This window comes from Ochlerotatus camptorhynchus, unplaced genomic scaffold, assembly GCF_037179485.1.
Source record: "Ochlerotatus camptorhynchus isolate MF236.1 unplaced genomic scaffold, CSIRO-AGI_Acam_v1.1 ptg000037l, whole genome shotgun sequence".
Taxonomy (NCBI): Eukaryota; Metazoa; Arthropoda; class Insecta; order Diptera; family Culicidae; genus Ochlerotatus; species Ochlerotatus camptorhynchus.
Window position 1 is genome coordinate 672,308 of NW_027040528.1, and position 13,500 is coordinate 685,807.

The following is a 13,500-nucleotide window of genomic DNA, read 5'->3' on the forward strand; positions in this document are numbered from 1 at the left end:
TGGTTGAGAACAGACGGCAAATGTCCTGAGTGGATGAAGCTTCTTCGCCGTTCAATACAATAGTCGATGCACTCCTTTCGTTGCTCATTCACATAATTCCAAAAAGTTTTCGGGTGAGATCGAAGCTTCCGTTGAACATCTCGTCAATAACGCCGATAACATTGGCGACTGGTTCGTTGATACAAATGATTGATGCTTCAAATCACGTGAGAATTGATCTATCACATCACATCATATGAGCACTTTTGTCGGGATTTCAATTAATAAGAAGGCTCAGATCGCTCAGATCTCACCATATAGGGGAAATGGATGTAATGTCGGCCTAAATGCCCCTGATTTGGGCCCATACATAAATTCAGCAATCGACTAAATTTTCAATAGCGACCAAAAATATCCATTAGTACCCGTTAATCTAGATAAAATTGATAAATAGCGGATTTTTAGCGATGGGCCTAACCTTAGATACATTGGCCAACATTAGAGCCATTTCCCCTAGTTAAATCAATTCAAGTTTTTGTATGAACAATACTTTCCGAATGTAGACGAGGGCCCTTATTATGGGTGTCACGTCACGGTGATAACGAAATGAAGTGACGAGTTGTCACTCACGGTGAAGTGATTGCCGTGTAAATCAAATGGGAAACACTTCACCGTGAGTGATAAGTTGTCACTTCACCGTGAAGTGACATCGGTAATAAGGTCCGAGATGCTTGTAAATATTCTGAAGAAATTAATTTGTAAAATAACCAGATTTTATTACAATAAGAACTTGCATCAACTCACAGGATGACTAATTTCAACCGTAGCTGTATGTTATTATTCATCGGCACCTTCCTCTTCTTCGTCAAACTCTCCTTCCTCGTCGGCCGTGGCTTCCTGGTACTGCTGATACTCCGACACCAGGTCGTTCATGTTGCTCTCGGCTTCGGTGAACTCCATCTCGTCCATGCCCTCACCGGTGTACCAGTGCAGGAAGGCCTTCCTCCGGAACATGGCCGTGAATTGTTCGGCGATCCGTTTGAAAATTTCCTGAATAGCTGTCGAGTTACCGATGAAGGTTGACGACATCTTCAAGCCACGTGGCGGTATATCGCACACGGCCGTCTTCACGTTACTGGGAATCCATTCCACGAAGTAGCTGCTGTTTTTGTTCTGCACGTTCAACATCTGTTCGTCGACCTCCTTCATGGACATTCGTCCTCGGAAGATGGCCGCGACCGTTAGATATCGACCATGTCGAGGATCGCAGGCAGCCATCATATTTTTAGCGTCGAACATCTGCTGTGTCAGTTCCGGGACGGACAACGCACGATACTGTTGCGATCCTCTAGACGTCAGCGGGGCAAACCCAGTCATGAAGAAGTGTAGCCGTGGGAATGGAACCATATTGACTGCTAATTTGCGGAGATCTGCATTCAACTGACCCGGAAAGCGCAAACACGTAGTAACACCAGACATCGTCGCCGAGACCAGATGATTCAAATCACCGTATGTAGGAGTGGTTAGCTTCAACGTTCGGAAGCAAATATCGTACAGGGCTTCGTTGTCAATGCAGAACGATTCATCGGTGTTTTCAACCAGCTGATGGACACTTAACGTAGCGTTGTATGGCTCTACGACGGTGTCGGACACTTTGGGCGAAGGAACGACAGAGAACGTGTTCATGATACGGTCGGGATATTCTTCGCGAATTTTCGAGATCAGCAGCGTGCCCATGCCTATAAGGAAAAACATGTTTCCTGATGAAGCTCCTAACTTAATATTTTCGAAAATTACCTGAGCCAGTTCCGCCGCCTAGCGAATGTGTGAGCTGAAATCCCTGCAGACAATCGCAGCCCTCGCATTCCTTACGGACTATATCCAGCACGGAATCGACCAGTTCGGCACCCTCGGTGTAGTGTCCTTTGGCCCAGTTGTTACCGGCACCGGATTGCCCAAAAATAAAGTTATCCGGCCGAAACAGTTGACCAAATGGGCCGGCTCGAACGGAATCCATTGTTCCCGGCTCTAGATCGACCAGAACCGCACGAGGGACGTACTTTCCTCCGGTGGCCTCGTTGTAGTACACGTTGATTCGCTCCAGCTGCAGATCGCTGTCCCCGCAGTACGCACCGGTCGCATCGATTCCGTGCTCGTCGGAAATTACCTCCCAGAACTTGGCCCCGATCTGGTTGCCACACTGCCCGGCCTGGATATGCACGATTTCACGCATTCTGCTTCTGTTCTACTGGCGGAAAAGTTTCGATTCTTGATCCGATCCGATTCTTGAAGGCGGAGAGAAATGTTTTAAACTACGTCCGCGGTTCTCGGTGGTGAAACTTGAAGTGAAAATTTTTCTTCCAGTTGCTCACTCAAGGATACGGTTGCTTTGCATGACACACTATGATAAATCCATAGAGTAGTTTTTTTTTACTACCGCTCAACATGTGTGCACACGGTGCAAGGATGGGAAAGAGACCAGGGCACGTGCACCGCGAACGACCATATCGTGATTCACTCGCCACATGGGCAGAAGTGAAGAAGATCCCCAGTGAATAGTGGATGAAATGTGCCAAATTATGGAAGAAAATAATTACATATATTGTAGAACAATGGATTTTCAAACATACCGAATTGCGGAATGTAGCATCAAGGTGCTACAGATGAATTAAAATGCATGTTGCATATCGACAAATGCATTACACAAATTTTAGGTCATAGACTGACCTAGACACATGCATTGCATGTTGCATGTTGTATATTCGTCAGGCAGGAATTTAATGGCGTTGGCGCCAGGGTCATCTGATTATAGTAGTATATTATTTAACAGGTACAATAGCAGTTTGATTGAATCAAAAGATTCAGATAGGAAGCATTGATCATACGAAGGAAAGGGTTTTGGATATCTATCAACCATTTTTTTCAAAATTTATAAGTGTCCTAATGTCAATCATAAAATGGCTGGGACAAAAGTTCAACTTCAACAAAAGTACGTTTTGAGATTAAATAAATCACTATGTTTCAACAGTTGGTTCGGAAGTCTTTTACAAACAGGCTTTCAATTACGTATTCAAAAAGTTTATACTAAGATGAAAAATTCGAGCTTTTCAGCTTTTGTAAACTACAGGTACGACAAAACCAAAGATGGATGGAAGATATAATTACGTATTAGGGTGATTCAAAATATTGATTTTGCTTCATCAAGCTCAATCGATTCTTATTTTAGGTCCTGATCATTCTCCCAAAATTTGAGCTCATTTCAAGCTGAACAATGCATTAGGTCCGAAGTAACATTGACAGATTCTCTTCGTCGATTTTCTTTTTGCATCCCTATGGCTATTTTCAGCTATTTTCAACACATAGAGTTCACTATTATCTAGCATCTAATTCGGCAAATACGGCAAGAAACGGTTTTGTATCGCATATTAGCTTATTGTGTGCTCTCCAAGGAATCAAAAATATCTCCAAATGACAAAATAACAAGCGATCAACGAACCGAATAATAACGCTATGTCAGAAGTGGAAAACAATAATGATATCTCGCGTCACTTTTCAAATAGACCAATGTAACAAATGTAAACAAATCGAGTTAAGCGATACAAACTATTGCTCTTCTATCATTGTATATGATACAAAAACATCCATTCAAATTTACTTTCATTTATTTAAGATAATCATTGATCAAAAATTGTCCAATGTACAGTTTAAAATGATGGGTACATGATTGTTACTTCGGTCATTCGGACCAGGGTGGCCAGATCTACCGATTTATCGGTAGTTCTACCGATTTTCGGGATGCCTACCGATTCACAGACAAAAGGTTGAAAACTACCGATTTTTCACTTTTCCTACCGAAAATCACAGATTTTTAGTAATCTTGAAAAATGTTCAATACCTATGTGTGCATTAGAATTTTATTTCCATTTCGTCAAGCCAGTGTAGACTACATACAATGATTATTACAATGTTTACTTACATACTATGCATTAATTCTATACTGTTTTAGCTTAGTTTTTATTTGCTGCTTGGACACAGTGATGTCAATAGTTCCGCAATGCAAATTATATAGGCGCATCATTCGATTGATTGGGCTATTTTTTGCATAGTTTGTTCTGTACGATGTTTCTGAAAATAAATTCCGTGTTCTAAGATATCGACAAGGTGTGTAAAAGTTTAATTGTGCGAGAATTTCTGCCGAATCTATGCGCATTGAAATAATGTCGTTGATGAAGAAAAGCATTGCAAATTGGCGGCGCTCCTTAAGTGTTTGTATATTGATGAGCATGCAGCGCGCTTCATAAGATGGTAATGGAAATGCAGTCCAATTCAATTTACGAAAAGCATATAAAAGGAATTGTTTTTGGACAGATTCTATGCGTTCTTCGTGTATGGAAATGTATGGATTCCATACTAGGTGGCAGTATTCCACAATTGGCCTTACATATGTGGTATATAATATCTTTATAGTGTATGGGTCTTCGAAATTATGACTGAACCTTTTGATGAAGCCTAATGATAGTATTATAATGTTCTATAAAAGTTGAAACACCGCATATTGAAATATCATTAGGCAACCAAATAGTAGAAAAAAAGCAAAATTGTTAGAGATCTAGGTGTAATCCTAGACTCCAAGATTACACCTAGATCTCTTACAATTTTGCTTTTTTCTACTATTTGGTTGCCTAATGATATTTCAATATGCGGTGTTTCAATTTTTCTGCTAAATGCTATTGCAGTACATTTTTTTACGTTCAGTTGAAGTAGACTTTTACTACACCAGGTGTGGAATATATTGATTTCATTCTGGAATTCTTCTGCATCGCTAGAATTACTTATTTCCATAAAGAGCTTCATGTCGTCTGCATATACAAGCAATTTTATTTTTTTAAGTATGTAGGAAATGTCGTTTATGTACAAAATAAAAAGAAGTGGGCCTAAATGAGAACCCTGGGGTACCCCAGAGGTGACTGAAATTGGTTCTGAAAGTTTATTTTGAAAGCGGACTATTTGTTTACGATGTGTTAGGTATGATTGAAGCCAATTCAAAAGTCCAGGCTCCATTCCTATTTTCTGCAATTTGAGGATTAATAATGGTATGTCGATGCGGTTAAATGCTATACTGAAGTCGGTGTATAGCGGTGTATTAGAAATATTGATTTCGACACGTTTAAAGCAGAGAACTGAAGGACAGTCCACCCCCCCCCCCCCTGCTCACAAAGGTTTCAAGTATCAGGAAAGCCTTCTTCAGACGGCCTACCGATAACTACCGATAAAAGTTTTGAGGAGCTACCGATAATGAAAAAAACAATCTGTCCACTCTGATTCGGACTGCCTAACATGATTGGTGCTCATTTTCCAAAGGCAGGGCCAATCTAAAGTTAGGTACTATACTCTGAAATCTGTGAAAGGGAATCTAGTATCATGTAGACAAAACGTCCAATGTAACACTCATTGATTATGTCATTGAGAAAAATCGTCCAATGTAACATGTCCGATGTACAACTCGACTTGTCAAAACGTCCTATGTGGTTTTTTCTATGTTGTAACATGAAATTCAAAGTAAAATTGTGATTTTACCGTTTCTTCTGAATTTTCAACGTTATTATAAACTGACTACATTAGAAATAGTATTGCAAAATGTATTGTTTTTAAACAGTTAAAATAATAATATAATCTGATAATCTAATAATCTGTCTGTGTGTAAAAAAAATAACCATAGAGGTACAATTAAATGCATTGCAACCGTACAGTAGAATTTATTGCATGTACAATAACTAGTATTGTCCACAACGATAAAATAATCATAGAATGTATTGTTTCCAGAATAGAATCTATGGTAAATGGGGAAATCTGTACAATAGAAGGGGATTGTTATGTTTGTTAACCATACGAGAAATCACTTGTTTCCGAACAAACCTGAGCCATTTACCGTTAATTGTATTGTTGTTCTATTGTTTTTTTATATCTTTATTAAGGAGACTTTCAGCCGAGTTCTATTGTTGAAAATTCTTACTATATGGTACGTATTTGTTTATTTGGTTCTACATCAACAGACTGGGTTTAGCCCTAATGATGGATTAAGCAATAATAGGAAATACAATACAGTCAAGAAGTAACAAGCTGTAAAGGCCGTGAAGTCCAACTTAATTCCTAATTCTTAAAAATATATCACGGAATATCTGACGCAGCGTGCCAAGTGAAAATCAAATAAGGGAGCAACACGATTGAAAACCTTTTGTAGCCCATTGATAGCACCATACGAACTATAGTTTGTGCGACGAAAAGGTATCCTCAGCATTGCGTTGTTGCGGAGTGCTCGTGGTTGAACGTCTGCTACAAACAGGGCCCTTGTCGTATCTCTTCGACTCCACAAAGGATCCAGGTGAATTAACTGGCAGCGAATTTCGTAGGATGGAAGGCGATAAGGATCCCTCCAAGGCAATCGTCGAAAGGCAAACCAGATGAATCGTCGTTGAATAGACTCTACTTTTTGTATACTGTTTAGGTAATTGGGATTCCATACAGGGCAGCAGTATTCTAACAGATCCTTAATGTGATTCACACATTGTACGTCAACGCCTTCTAGGATATAACTGAATGTAATTGGATGTTTCTTCCCCGAGAACGGCGGTTCAGTTGACACCAATTAGCAAAAGCGTTGAGTTGGAGTTGGAGAAGGTGGCAGTCAGCGATGGCTCGGATTCGGAGATAGATTTTCATGTCGTCTGCGAACGACAGTCGTTGACCATATCGAGGTCGAAATTGACGTCGTTGAAATTCACAAGAAATATCAACGGACCGAGGTGGCTACCTTGCGGAATAACCGAAGTGACAGGGAACGAAGGAGAGCGGCAGTCGTCGATTGCAACTTCCAACTGACGATCAAATAGATAAGATGCGAACCATCGTAGGAGACTGCCGTTTATACCGAGCCTATCCAGTTTGGCGATCGCTATATGATGGATCAACTTGTCGAAGGCGGCTGATAGGTCAGTATAGATGACATCTGTTTGCATATGGTCTGTCATACTCTCCGTAATGTACGAGGTTAGACATAGAAGAATGAAAGTAGTCGACCGCCCTGCCATAAAACTATGCTGGTCTTCGCTCAAGTGCTGCTTGAAGTGAGAAACTAATGGTTCCATAACGACCAACCCGAACAGTTTAGATATGGCACACAACGATGTGATGCCGCGATAGTTGTCGATCATCCCTTCTTATGCACTGGAAACATCTCAGCTGATTTCCAGCAGGAAGGAAACAATTCACTGGAGAGGGACATTTAGAACAGAAGGCATAGAGGACCCACCAGGCTATCGATGTGTTGCTTGAGAAAAACGGAAGGAACTCCGCCAGGTCCAGGTTAAAATGAAGACATTAAAGGGTGTCCACGATGAAATTGCCACACTATGAAATTGCTCTAACTTTTTAACCGTTGGGTAGAATTTAATGAAAATTTGGGTGGATTTAGTTCATAGTGCATTATTTACATCCTGCAAGTTTTAAAGTCCTGTGATCAAAACTCGCGGAAATGGAGTCGAAAGAACAGCTCGTGCGTGATAAAATCTTGCGCATTCATCACGAGAACAAGGATCTTTCGCATCGTTCCATCGCTAAAACGTTGGGAATCGCGAATTCCACGAAATCCGAACGCCTCCGTTAGGGATGTGGCTAAGAAGCTGCACCTAAGCCGAAGTTTTGTCCAGAAGGCCAAAACTAAGGCTGGGCTTCGAACGTTCAAGGTACAAAAGGCTCCTAATCGCGACGAGAAGCAGAACAAGTCCGCCAAAACCCGTGCCTCAACATGCTGACGAAAGTTGAATGCTGCATCATGGACGACGAAACAAATGTGAAGGCCGACTTCAAACAGATCCCCGGCAACCTGTTTTTCACGGGCAAGGATAAGTTCAGCGTTCCGGAGCATGTCCGCACTCAGAAGATGTCCAAATTTGCGAAGAAATTCCTGGTTTGGCAAGCCATCTGCACGTGCGGGAAGCGGAGTGCACCTTTCGTGACCCAGGACACGATGAACGGACAGGTGTACATAAAAGAGTGCCTCCAGAAGCGGCTGCTTCCTCTCCTGAAGGCCCACAACGTCCCAACAATCTTCTGGCCGGATTTGGCCTCATGCCACTACTCCAAGGACGTGCTGAAGTGGTATGCGGACAATAAGGTCAATTTCGTGCCGAAAATGTTCAACCCTCCCAACACTCCGGAGCTCCGCCCCATCGAGAAGTACTGGGCGATTATGAAGCAGCACCTTCTTAAACGACCTAAGGTAGTGAAGACAGTCGAGGAACTGAAGAAAGTATGGGTTTACATGCAAAAAACGGTTGATTCACAGGTTGTGCAGAATCTTATGGCCGGGGTTAAGGCCAAGGTGCGGGAATTTGCGTATGGACTGTAAATAAAATACGAGTAAAATGGTAAAATGAAGTTTAATAGTTATTTCTCAATCCCTGAAAATTTGATGGCAATCGGATGAAAACTCGAATTTTGCGAATCAATTTTGTGTGTGGCAATTTCATCGTGGACACCCTTTAATCCAACGGATTGATATCGGGACTGCTTGGGGGCCAAATTTCTTCCTCCCAAATTTACGAAATATTTTCCGTAAGCCATTTCTGTGCTTTATTAGCAGTATGAGCAGGTGCTCCGTCTTATCACTTTCCCAAGCCTTTTTTAATATTATACACTGTTCTTTCAGACACATTTACCGACCGAATTATTTCTTTCATGCATACTCCGGCGCGCAACAAAGCGACAACGGCTGACAGATTGCTCTCTTGTTTCGACATCTTTACGTTTACTCAACATTGTTTGTTTAAATCTTACACCTAACAGTATAAGCTATCCAGTGCTGCCAAATATATCTAAATCATGATGCACAAGCATGAGAAATTACTATTTGAAATTTACTGCAAAAATTCGTCACGCACCCTGTACAATGATAGGAGAGCAATAGTTTGTATCGCTTAACTCGATTTGTTTACATTTGTTACTAAGGATTTTTTGAAAAGTGACAAGAGATATCATATTCCAACAAAAAATAATCAAGCAGACATATGTTACTTCAGCTCATAATTGGTTTGTTCAGTTCTTAATTATATTAAATCTTTGAAATTATTTTACCTTTCGCAAAACTCTCCTCAGAAATCCTTTGGAATTCTCCTCAGAATACCTTGGAATGCCTTGCTTAATTTTCGTGAAACTTTCTTAAGAATTTTATTTTATTTTTTCAACATTTTTCTTTATTTACCTCGAGACACGATTCCTTCGGCATTTTTCTCGGATTTTGCTTAAAGTTGTCATGTAAATCTTCCTCAGTATTCCTTTGAAATTATTATCAAAAAACCCTTTAAATTCTGTTTATATTTCTTTTTAAATTATCCTTAAAATTCACCTGCTATTCTCCTCACAATCCACATATAATTCTCTTCAGAATCTCCTAGGAATTCTCTTTGAAGTTCTCCCCACAACTTCCTTGTAATTCTTCTCAAAGTTCGTTCGAATTTAATCCTAGAATTGATTTAGGATTCTTGTCAGAGCTCCGTTGAATTTTTCATCGAGTTCTTCTCAGAGTTTTGAATTTTCGAAATTCTATAAAAAAAAATATTCCCATTAGAACCCTGAACATTTTTTTCCAAGACCACACAATTTTCCAGCGACTGTATTTTTCCAAATCTGGAATCTTGAAAAAATTTCTTAACCAAGGATCTAGAATTTTTTTCAAAATCCCACATTTAAACTATTTTTCTCAGTTTGGAAAAGTTCCAATCTTGTTTTTTTTTTCTTCTAAATCTAGGATAGATTTTCATGCCACAAATCTCTAATAAATGGCATATTCTAAGACTCTAAACACATGTCAAAGCCTCAGAATCATGGAAATTAAAATTGTTTTTTTTTAAATTTATATTAATACAGATCACAATACTTAAAAACAATCTTGCTCCGTATCAAGTTCAAGATTTTTGAAACAATTCCTAATATAATATTTTAACTATTTGTTATGTACTACTTCTGCGTGAAGCTAACGATTTACATAGTTGAAGATGCTAATTTCAAATAACAGACTAAAGTGGTATTTTTATACGATAGATGAGGAGATGAAAGTATAGAGTTGAAAGTTCCGTTAGAGTACGGCAGTGTGAAAATTGTATATAGAGAGTAGAAAGCGAGCAAGGACAACTTTTTAGGAAGGCAATTTCCAAACCTACGACTGGATGCCTTCCTTCAGATAACAACTTGAGTGCGGTACAGTCGATAGAACTGTTTCAAACACAGCGTCGGTGCATAAGCGAGTCGGTGATCAGCTCTTTTTGCCAGTGGTAGCGGTTGGAATACCCCTCACTATCCTTCTCCAACGAGGGAGATGATTAAAACCGATTTGAACCTTCCTATTAAGTTGTCCTTGTTCGCTTTCTACTCTCTATACAATCAGGTCTTTTTTTACACGGGGGATACGTACCGTGTAAAAAAAACCTACGAGATTTTGATTTTTCGCATGCTTAAATGTTTTTAAAAAATCGGATTTTGATGCCATTTGTAATAAAAGCATGATATGGTAAATATAGACATATTTTAAAAATTTCTGTGTTTACACCAAAAATTATGATTTTTTTTTTTAAGTATGCCATTCGATTAGCTATAGCTTGAAACGGATAATGTGATTGGAATCAAGTCGATAGGTTGTATCGTTGTCGAGAAATCGTTAAAAACGTACCGTGTAAATCGTGGAAAACCGTGTAAAAAAAAACCGTGTAAAAAAAAAACCGCGTAAAAAAAACCGTGTAAAAAAGACTTCAGTGTATACAATTTTCACACTGCCGTGCTCTAACGGAATTTTCAACTCTATACTTTCATCTCCTCATCTATCGTATAAAAAATACCACTTTAGTCTGTTATTTGAAATTAGCATCTTCAAATATGCTTGTCTCCCAAGTTGTTCTCTCCTTTAAAATTCGGTATAATGACCCATTCAACCCGATAGCGTTCGGCTATGCGACCTTAAAAGAATCCATGACTCTGGTACTTAGTATATTCTGAGGCTTTACAGTCATAAGAGGACTTGAGTCTATAAAAAGTTATTGAAACTGATTCTAAGTACCTTGAAAATAACGTTATATTGCAATCATTATTTTTACTAAATCTTTAAAACCGGGAATATGCTGAGATTTGAACCGGGAAACAACCGAAAATTTTAAAATTAAAATTCACTGACCACCCTGTAAAATAGTCCTCTCTCCGAATATGGAGAAAACAATTATGGTTCTTAACAACCCATTATTTGTAAGGTTCACTTACAAAGAACCATAATACATAAGGCTAAAACTTGATCACACAAACGTTCATGTAAAGTTCCATAAGGATTATAAATAATTTGTAACCATTTTCTGTAAGAGCCGGCGCCGGTGGTGTAGTGGTAAGCGTGACTGCTTTCTAACACCCCAATGGGTCTGGGTTCAATCCCAGCCGAGGTCGGTGGGATTTTTCTGAGGCATAAAAATCTCTGGTCACGTCTTCCTTCGGAAGGGAAGTAAAGCCGTTGGTCCCGGTCCATGTGTGTTGTGAATGGGTGCGATATCCTACGCAGGTGTGGAAGCTGCCTTCCTGCACATTCGATTGTCGTCAATGGATGGCAATCGATGTCCGTCGGTGATTGGCACTAGATTGCGGAACAGAGACCGACGTTAAATAAAGGAAAGGATTTTCTGTAAGGTCAAGTTATTTTTCGCGTTTATGCGAGAAGTTCTGAGCTAGTTACATAATCCTTGAGATCATTCACAGGCCACTAAACCGGTCGCTGTTGAGCTGAATTTGAGTGTGTTAATACCTTTAGAAATCAAGAGCGTGAAAAAAAAATAGATTTAGGGAAGGGACTGTTTAGGATGTCGGATGTTGAAAAGATTTCATGATCCCATATTTGAAAAGGAAATCATGATGTTTTGTCCTGGAAAATGGTCAACGCGCATGCACTTGAATGAGATTGTGCTACATTGCTCCGAATGTCACTTCTCCGAATACGAAAAAAAAGAGTAGCAATCGAAAGAAAGCCAAATCTCATTCGGGCAAGTGATCAGTGGGGTAACGGCATAGTTTTGAATAAGGATTTTTGCGTCCAAATAGCAAATTATGAATATTATACCTATCATAAATACATGCAATTAATCACGTTTTGTTGTTTTTGACATCATCCACATCCAGAGGGACATTCACTTTCGAATGTATGGGAATGGTAGGAAACCATTTGGAAATGCATGAAAATTTTCAGTTTTTATTCATTATCGTCTTTATGGGCAGTTGCACGAGTACATTACTATGGTGATAAGGTAAACACCCGTTTATTTGTTTCCTTCTGTGAAAGCATGTTTAGTCACAAATCGTGGATTTTCTGATATTCTCCATGCTGCAAAAATGATTTTCCTACCATTGAAGGGGCGACATCTCTCGGATCTTCAGTATAGCTACTATTAAAATCATATAATTAATTCATTCGCGTATAAAAATATGACTGTTGAAGTATAAAACTCTTACAAAGTTCGTATCAACATCAATAAAGGTGGGAGGGCTTAATCTCATGCTGTAGGCCTTGAAGAAATTCTACAAATTCTAAAAAAAATTACTCACCCCCGCTCATCACTTTTCTTTTGGAATGACCGTTTTTGGAAAATGGTCATTCAATTTAGCAATAATAAATCATTTTGTTCGACCATTTTCCACAGATATGGCGCTGTTCCGCTGGTAGGAAGTGATAAAAATCCCCATATACAAATTGAGAGGAGTGGGAATAATTTGCTTCCGGTGCATATTCAGGTAAAAAAAAAGTGAACAACAACCTAAAGAAATTAATCAGGGACTTTGTCGTTCAGTTTTTTCCCGGAAATCATTGTTAAACAAGCTACAATTAATTAAAAATGATTTTTCCCCATACAGTTTTACCTGCTTTACTACCAGTTCCCAGAGAGCCACAAAATTTAAATTTAAGAGATAAAATTTGCTCTCACGACCTCAATCTCTCAACATGCCATGTATTTTGTTGACACTTGATTTGTGATTTCCCTTTCACAGATTATACAATAGAGTACCTGTCACTACAAAACATGTCTGGTACCTCTATATATCCATTTGCTTTAACATTTGAAGTTCCTCCTTTTTTACATATTCTGCGCAAAAGATACTTTATGCCCCGCCCCATACATAAAATTCGCTGGGAAATTCTGTGAGGGGTGAGCTATTTTGTGTGCAGAATGTGTAAATAAGGAGGGACTTCGAATAATAATCTAAATGCACTAAATGGTTTGCACTGCAGTGTCCTCTGTGAACAATTATAGGAAAACAGATTGTGTATAGTTTCCGATAGATGTCACCGCAAACAGCAGCAGTGACATCTGATGGAACATGAATGCAGAAGCTTGACAAAATGATTAATTGACGCAATGGAAACAAATCTCGATGAACATTCCAAATCGTCCTATCTGCTTTGATCGATTCTCTTCATCGACTTTCTCTTTTGATAACCAC

At 39.3% G+C, this 13,500-nt stretch overlaps 2 protein-coding genes across 2 annotated transcripts in view; one reads left to right on the forward strand and one right to left on the reverse strand.

Moving 5' to 3' along the window:
* LOC135711232 (uncharacterized) overlaps positions 1-13,500 on the forward strand; it is a 45,570-nt gene that overhangs the window by 22,248 nt on the left and 9,822 nt on the right. The gene's annotated exons all lie outside the window — the stretch shown is intronic.
* LOC135711053 (tubulin beta chain-like) lies at positions 816-2,245 on the reverse strand. Its single transcript, XM_065233798.1, has 2 exons — positions 1,777-2,245; positions 816-1,718 (listed from the first exon to the last, which is right to left on the reverse strand). Exons 1-2 carry the CDS (start codon positions 2,210-2,212, stop codon positions 817-819), a joined length of 1,338 nt encoding a protein of 445 aa, XP_065089870.1. The 5' UTR covers positions 2,213-2,245; the 3' UTR covers position 816.

Bases quoted from the DNA above. Each gene is read 5' to 3' on its own strand.
- LOC135711053 (XM_065233798.1), bottom strand. From the start codon at position 2,212: ATGCGTGAAATCGTGCATATCCAGGCCGGGCAGTGTGGCAACCAGATC. The intron at 1,719-1,776 runs GTAATTTTCGAA...TTTTCCTTATAG, and splicing joins AGGCGGCGGAACTGGCTCAG to GCATGGGCACGCTGCTGATC.